Genomic DNA, 8,540 nt, shown 5'->3' on the forward strand with positions numbered 1-8,540 from the left:
GGACCCAGGTTTGAGATCCCGAGGTCGCCAGCTTGAGTGCGGGCTCATCTCGCTTGAGCAAAGCTCACCAGCTTGGACTCAAGGTCGCTGGCTCCAGCAAGGGGTTACTCAGTCTGCTGAAGGCCCATGGTCAAGGCACATATGAAAAAGCAATCAATGAACAACTAAGGTGTTGCAAAAAAAAAAAAACAAAAAAAAAAACCCTGATGATTAATGCTTCTCATCTCTCTCCGTTCCTGTCTGTCTGTCCCTATCTGTCCCTCTCTCTGACTCTCTCTCTGTCTCTGTAAATGAATAAAAAAATTTAAAAAAAATAAATGCTAGAGATGCAGAAGTGAACAGACCCTAATTCTCTACACTCACGGGACTTTTGTGTGAAAGACAGACAATAAACAAGATCAATATCCTTATATTTGGATTAAGAATGATCACTGGGAAAACTGAAGTCAAACATTTCTGCAAAAATGACCATCTTCAAGCCCTGGACAGGTAACTCAGTTGGTTAGAGCAGTGGTCCCCAACCCCTGGGCCGCGGACCAGAACCGGTCCGTGGGCCATTTGGTACCGGTCCGCAGAGAAAGAATAAATAACTTACATTATTTCCATTTTATTTATATTTAAGTCTGAACGATGTTTTATTTTTTAAAAATGACCAGATTCCCTCTGTTACATCGTCTAAGACTCACTCTTGACACTTGTTTCATAAGTTCGACAATTATATTTTAAAATACCACAGTTTTTACGCCGGTCGCATAATTTTATTTTGTGCATTTATCCGTCCCACCCTAAAGGCCGGTCCGTGAAAATATTTTCTGACATTAAGCCAGTCCATGGCCCAAAAAAGGTTGGGGACCACTGGGTTAGAGCATCATCCTGATATGACAAGGTCATAAGTTTGATTCTCCAATCAGGGAACACAAGAATCAACCAATGGCCTGACCTGTGGTGGCGCAGTGGATAAAGCATCGACCTAGAATGCTGATGTCAACACTTCAAACGCTGAGCTTGCCTGGTGAAGGCACATATGGGAACTGATGCTTCCTGCTTTTCTCTCACTCTCTCTCCCCCTCTCCCTTCCTCTCTTTCTAAAATCAATAAATTTTAAAAAAATTTTAAAAATAGACCAGGGGGAAAAAAGGAGTAGCTTAGCAACTAAGAGGAGTTTATAAGTAACGGGTAATCCAAGCTGGCCTGAGAGATTTGGTCACAGAATAAATGTAAGAAACTATAACAAATTAACCATAATGGTGCTCAAGAATGTGTATGTGATCTTGTAAAAACCTAAATTAATCCTTCCAGGATGACTTTTGTTTGTCCTTAGTTTTGAGATACTTATATTAATGGTCTCACTTGTTAAATTTAGTAGCTGTTTGAATACCATGTTTCAAATTTAATTTTCAGTCAGGAAACCTATTCACTTAACTAAAAAATAACTATGTACAGAAAGGTATTTCAGATTTGCAAGATATTGCCTTTGAGAGAAACTGGGTAAAATATACATAGGATACTTCTATAGTATTGTTTATATTGCAAGTAAGCTGACAATTATCTCATAGTAAAAAGATTAATTTTAAAAAAGTAAAAAAGGGCCCTGGCTGGTTGGCTCAGTGGTAGAGAGTCGGCCTGGCGTGCAGGAGTCCCGGGTTTGATTTCCGGCCAGGGCACACAGGAGAAGCGCCCATCTGCTTCTCCACCCCTCCCCCTCTCCTTCCTCTCTGTCTCTCTCTTACCCTCCCGCAGCCGGGGCTCCATTGAAGCAAAGATGGCTCGGGCACTGAGGATGGCTCTGTGGCCCCTGCCTCAGGTGCTAGAATGGCTCTGGATGCAACAGAGCGACGCCCCAGAGGGGCAGAGCATCGCCCCCTGGTAGGCATGCCGGGTGGATCCTGGTCGGGCGCATGCGGGAGTCTGTCTGACTGCCTCCCCGTTTCCAGCTTCGGAAAAATGAAAAAAAAAACACAAAACAACTATGAACAATTCCCTGTACACACTGCACATATCTTATTTTAAAGTAAACAAAACGGGAACAAATACAATATTTAAAATAAAGAACAAGTAAATTTAAATCAACAAACTGACCAGTATTTCAATGGGAACTATGCTCCTCTCACTGACCACCAAAGAAAGAGGTGCCCCTTCCAGAAGTGCCGCGGAGGCCGGACAAATGGCCTCAGGGGGCCGCATGAGGCCCGCGGACCATAGTTTGAGGACCCCTGCTCTGTAGTATACTGGGTTGCCAGCGTTCTTTGTTTCAGTTCAACACTTCCAATATTCTTCAGGCCCATGTTTTCAGCTGTGCTCATGGCTAATGGTGAATACCCATACAACCATTCAGTTTTTCACTTTCAGTACAATATTCAATAAATTATGTGAGATATTCAACACTTTATCATAAAACAGGCTTTTTGTCATATGGTTTTGCCCAACTATAAGCTAATGAATATGTTCTGAGCATGTTTAAGGTAGGCTAGGCTAAACTATCATGTTCGGCAGATTAGCTGTGCATTTTCAATTTAAGATGTTTTGGACCAAAAAAAAAAAAAAAAAGGGTAGAGGGTTCTATGGAAAGTAACCTCACAGGATGCTCTGATCATAAATTCCTAAATGGGCAGCTCACGGTAAGTATTCATGCCACAGGCATAGAACGTTTTAGTGAAAGGTTTTAGGCTAGCCCTGTCCATTGTTCTTATGCACCTAGCTTAACACACCTTTGAAATACCAGAAGTAATACCCCTTGGAGGAGGTATCAACCCTTTAGAGAGCACATCATCTTATTAATCATCCTGTAATCCAATTTCCAAGTGACTTCCTCCCACCTTCAAGCACTCTTCCTTATATTCTCTCAATTTTTTAATTTTTAAAAAATTTTTATTCGGCCTGACCTGTGGTGGCGCAGTGGATAAAGCATCAACCTGGAAATGCTAAGGTCGCCGGTTTGAAACTCTGGGCTTGCCTGGTCAAGGCACATATGGGAGTTGATGCTTCCAGCTCCTCCCCCCCTTCTCTCTCTCTTTCTCTGTCTGTCCCTATCCTCTCTAAAATGAATAAATAAAAATTTTTTAAAAATTAAAAAAAATAAATTTTTATTTGCCTGACCAGGCGGTGGCGCAGTGGATAGAGTGTCGAACTGGGATGCGGAAGGACCCAGGTTCGAGACCCTAGGATAGACAGCTTGAGCATGGGCTCATCTGGCTTGAGCAAAAAAGCTCACCAGCTTGGACCCAAGGTCACTGGCTCGAGCAGGGGTTACTCAGTCTGCTGAAGACCCGTGGTCATGGCACATTTGAGAAAGCAATCAATGAACAACTACGGTGTCGCAACAAAAAACTGATGATCGATGCTTCTCGTCTCTCTCCGTTCCTGTCTGTCTGTCCCTATCTAGCCCTCTATCTGACTCTCTCTCTGTCCCTATAAAAATAAATAAATAAATAAATAAATAAATAAAAATTTTTATTCATCTATTTTAGAGAGAGAGCGAAAGGGGGGGGGGGACATCAATCTGTTCCATATGTGCCCTGACCAGAGATCAAACCAGCAACCTCTGCACTTCAGGACCATGTTCTAACCAACAGAGCTATCCAATCAGGGCTCTCCTTAACTTTAAGACACTGCAAAATTGGTATTCTCAGGAGCAGTGAGATTTTGCTCCTGGCAGGTATCATCAGTTTGGCTCAAATAAACTCTTAAAAATTCTCTACAATACAAGGAAAATAATAACAAAAAAGAAAATAATTCTCTACAGGACTGAAAGTTCATTATGTTGACATTTCAACTTAAGATGGTTTTATCAAGACATAATCCCTGCCTGACCAGGCGGTGGCACAGTGGATAGAGCATCGAACTGGGATGTGGAAGACCCAGGTTCAAAACCCTTAGGTCGCCAGCTTGAGCGTGGGCTCATCTATCTGGTTTGAGCAAAAGCTCACCAGTTTGAGCCCAAGGTCACTGGCTCGAGCAAGGGGTCACTCGGTCTGCTGTAGCCCCCCAGTCAAGGCACATATGAGAAATCAATCAATGAACAACTAAGGAACCGCAATGAAGAATTTATGTTTCTCATCTCTCTCCCTTCCTGTCTGTCTGTCCCTATCTGTCCCTCTCTCTGACTCTCTGTCTCTGCCACACACACAAAAAAAGACACAATCCCAAGGTCATGTTGCATCTGTACATTCCAACTGCCAGTAGTCTGATCAAGCCTTTCCTAAAGTGATCTGCCCTGACCTAGGAGAAAAAATAATACCCAAAGTTTGTGCCCAAGAAATGTTAATTCAACAAATATTGAGTCCTGGCCAGATAGCTCTGTTGGTTAGAGCATCATCCCGAAATGCAGAGGTTGCCAGTTCTATCCCCAGTCAGGGCACAAACAGGAACAGATCCATGTTCCTGTCTCTCACTCTCTCGTGTCCTCTCTCACTAAAAACAATAAAAAAAAAAAAAAAAAAAAAGCCTGACCAGGTGGTGGCACAGTGAATAGAGCGTCAGACTGGGATGCCAAGGACCCAGGTTTGAGACCCCGAGGTTGCCAGCTTGAGCATGTGCTCATTTGGTTTGAGCAAAAGCTCACCATCTTAGACCCAAGGTCGCTGGCTCGAGCAAGGGGTTACTCGGTCTGCTGAAGGCCCATGGTCAAGGCACATATGAGAAAGCAATCAATGAACAACTAAGGTGTCGCAATGTGCAACAAAAAACTGATGCTTCTCGCCTGCCCTGTGGTGGCGCAGTGGATAAAGTGTCAACCTGGAAACACTGAGGTCGCCGGTTCAAAACCCTGGGCTTGCCTGGTCAAGGCACATGTGGGAGTTGATGCTTTCTGCTCCTCCCCCTCTCTCACTCTCCTCTCCCTAAAAATGAATAAAGGCTTACAAAAGTTAAAAAAAAAAAAAGATTTGATCTAAAAAAAACCCAAAAAACTAATTGATGCTTCTCATCTCTCCATTCCTGTCTGTCTGTCCCTGTCTATCCCTCTCTCTGACTCTCTCTGTCTCTGTAAAAAAAAAAAAAAATTAAACAAAAGAACTAAAACCACTATATATATATATATATATATATATATATATATATATGATATATTGAAAGCTTTCCTGAATCTTCCACTCCAGTGGGAAGACAGGTAACGAACATAAGTAAGTAAGTCATAGTTTGTTTAAAGGTAATAGATCCTATGGTGAATAATAAGACTGGATATGAGGGGAGTCTGACACATTTAAGACACAGGAAGGAAGCCAATGTTGTTGAAAGAAATGGAGGGAGTGGGGATAAGGAAGAATAGGAGGTATTGACAGCAGAGATGAGTTATAGAACATAAAGCTGAATACTTCTGGACAAAACTGATAAATCTGGCACTGCCATCAGGCCCTAATGTCTAGTTCTTATCTACATCTTGCCTTTTCCTCAATGACTTGCTTTTCTAGAAGGGGCAGAGGCAATTCAGTGCTCCAGCTGCTCTTCGTAGGTAGAGAGTACATACAGACAACCTAAAAGCACCAGACACATGTGGACAAGCAATCCACGTGTTTGTTTGGATGTAGGCTGATGACAACTGGCAACAAGGGAACAATCTCATGCCTTTCTCTCCTGTAATTCTGCTTTCCCTACAAGCTTCCTTTCCTTGTTAAATTTCTTCTCTTCCCTGGCATATCTGTGATTTGAATATCTCTCCAGTGGTTCGTCTTGTCAGCTCGTTTCCCCATTTCTGAATGTCTAACATTTCAAGTTCACCTTGTGGTGATACTAATTACAACTATATGAGACACCTCCACAAAGACTCAAACCCTGCCTCTGGCTGCCTGGCCAATGTGTATCAAATATGTATTATCTGTCCCTGACCTTCGGATCCAGGATAAACTCAGCTACTCTTTTCTCAATAGAAAGCACTTCAGGGAGGGGAGCATTTGAGATCTTGCTCTCTGGCATACATATATGATCAGTTTGGCTCTATTGAATTCATATTTTAAAAGTAATAATAATAAGCCTGACCTGTGGTGGCACAGTGGATAAAGCGTCAACCTGGAAATGCTGAAGTTGCCAGTTCAAAACCCTGGGCTTGCCTGGTCAAGGCACATATGGGAGCTGATGCTTCCTGCTCCTCCCCCCTTCTATCTCTCTCTCTCTCTCCCCTCTCTATAATGAATAAATAAAATCTTTAAAAAAAAGTAATAATAATAAAAGCATTGCAGCAAGAGGAGCTTTTAACAAGTCTAAGAGCTCCTATTTTGCTTCAGAATCAAGAGGAGGGAGAGAATGGCACTTAAGGCTGAGATGAGGCCCTGGCTGGTTGGCTCAGCGGTAGAGCGTCGGCCTGGCGTGCAGGAGTCCTGGGTTCGATTCCCGACCAGGGCACACAGGAGAAGCGCCCATCTGCTTCTCCACCCCTCCCCCTCTCCTTCCTCTCTGTCTCTCTCTTACCCTCCCGCAGCGGAGGCTCCATTGGAGCAAAGATGGCCCCGGGCACTGGGGATGGCTCTGTGGCCTCTGCCTCAGGCGCTAGAATGGCTCTGGTTGCAACAGAGCGACACCCCAGAGGGGCAGAACATCGCCCCCTGGTGGGCATGCCGGGTGGATCCCGGTCGGGCGCATGCGGGAGTCTGACTGCCTCCCCGTTTCCAGCTTTGGAAAAATGAAAAAAAAAAAAAAAAAAAAAGGGCAGAAGACTGAGATGAGCCATAAGACTTGAATCCCAGGTTTCTTCTGCAGGGGCACAAACTTCGGGATGGGAAATTTGCTTGATGCACGGAGCACCTCTTTCTACAGGAACAAACCACCACCATGACTGCAGATGTGCCCTATCTCCAAAACACTCTTTGCCTTGCATCTCTAAACTCTAGTCTCCTCTTGCCTCACCTTCATTTCCCTTTCTTCACCCACAAAGAAAACATTACAAAATATTGTGCAGAAGGACTGCAGGGGAGGCCCTATAAACTGTAGCATCTCTGGGACAAACTTTGGGTGTCACCAGCTTTATTATCCCCTCATCAGCCAATACAGATCCAGGGGAGTCACACCACTGGAATGAAGATGAATAGTTCTAGTCTACACTGCTGTGGGCAAGGCACAGAGTTGGGAGCCACACAAAGTGGACCAGGACCTGAATGATGAAGTGACCCTAAAAAGGCAGAGGCCAAAACTCATGAAAAAATGAAAAGGCACAACGACAACACAAGAGATGTCATAAGTTGTTGATAACTTGAAGGCTCTGACTTTGAGGGCATAGAAAGAACATAGAGGGAGGGGTCTCAGGACAGCTCCTTCCAGCAGAGCTTAAGCCTGACTCACGAAGACCTGGAGTGTTGCTTTTGGCAAGGGGCGAATCTGGGTGTGAAGTCTGCTTCCACCATTTCCTAGCTGTGACTTCAGTATCATGTTGATGGTATTTCAACATCTGCTTAAATTTAGTTTCCTTTCATGAAAAATGAACCAGATAGCCACTTCAGGAGGATGCCGGGAAGTGGAAGTGAAATATGTGAGCTGTTCTAGAGCACACCTGGATCTCCAACTTGCACTCTCAATAAACTATCATCCATCATCGCCAAAGAAGCGTATTCCAGAGAGTTTGCGCGGTACCCAGTCTGAAAGTTCTGTCTATCCCGCAACCCTCCCGATGCCACTCTGTTCAGTGTCCAGGGTTAAGTCGGACCGCTCAGCTCTGTACCCCTTGCCTCTCTACACATCTGCCAGGATGCAGCCTCTGCTCTTCCCGGTTGTCAGACCCCACTCGATCTTTCCGAAAGACTCCGGTTGGATCAGGCTCCCTGCCCTCAGCATCAGCAGCGCTTCCCGCGGTGCCCCTGCCCGTCCGGCCCTCCGCCCATCTAGCCCCTCACCTGATGTAAGGGAGGAAGGGGTTGACGTGCCCGGAGAGCACGGCGACCACGTAGGAGATGATGAAGGCGGCGGACGACCAAGTCACCAGGAGGAAGGGGACGAAGGCCATTCCCTTCAGGAAGCACAGCATCGCGGCGCCGGGAGTGCGCTGCACTGAGCGGGGCTGGGCGCTGGGCTGCTCCGAGGGGCGGGGGCCGCCACGTGCCGGCTCGCCAGGCGGCTGCCACCGCGCGGACAGTCACGGGCGGCGGGACGCGAGGCTCCGCGACGGCGGAGGCAGGTCCAGCCCCGGAGGGAGGAGAAGCGCGGAAAGCCGAGGAGGCGGCGGGCGGCAAAGCGGCGGGCCGGGGTGGGTGGGGCGCGAGTGGCCCGGGCTTGTTGCGAAGCGAGTGAAGTCACAAAGTGGCGGCCCCGCCGGTTTGGAAGCGCGCGGCGACCTCCCGGCGGACGCCACGGCGAGACGCGGCTCCTTTCGCTTTTGGTTCGGACTCGGCGGGGGTCGGGGTGGGCGGGGGACGCGGACGGGAATGTCCGCCTCTCTGCCCCGGTGGTTGCACAACCTCGGAGAAACTGATCTCCCGGCCCCTCCTTCTCGCGGGGTTTCCGGGGTGTCAGGCCTCGAACACCCAGGGTTTCCCCTCCCCGGTGCCGCCGCCCACACGTCGCTGGGGAGAGGGTAGCCACCCCATCCTGCCGCGCTGCTGCTGCTGCTGCTCCTGTTG

The 8,540-nt window shown here is 46.8% G+C and overlaps 1 protein-coding gene across 1 annotated transcript in view; it reads right to left on the reverse strand.

Annotated features, from left to right (window-relative positions):
* The window catches only part of DRAM1 (DNA damage regulated autophagy modulator 1), a 53,705-nt gene extending 45,396 nt beyond the window's left edge, over positions 1-8,309 (reverse strand). The window contains exon 1 of the mRNA XM_066356547.1: positions 7,818-8,309. Coding sequence (XP_066212644.1) covers positions 7,818-7,948 — 131 coding nt within the window. The 5' untranslated portion in view covers positions 7,949-8,309. The remainder of the gene's footprint in view (positions 1-7,817) is intronic.
* Positions 8,310-8,540: the final 231 nt, after the last annotated feature.

This window comes from Saccopteryx leptura, chromosome 1 (assembly GCF_036850995.1).
Source record: "Saccopteryx leptura isolate mSacLep1 chromosome 1, mSacLep1_pri_phased_curated, whole genome shotgun sequence".
Classification (NCBI taxonomy): Eukaryota; Metazoa; Chordata; class Mammalia; order Chiroptera; family Emballonuridae; genus Saccopteryx; species Saccopteryx leptura.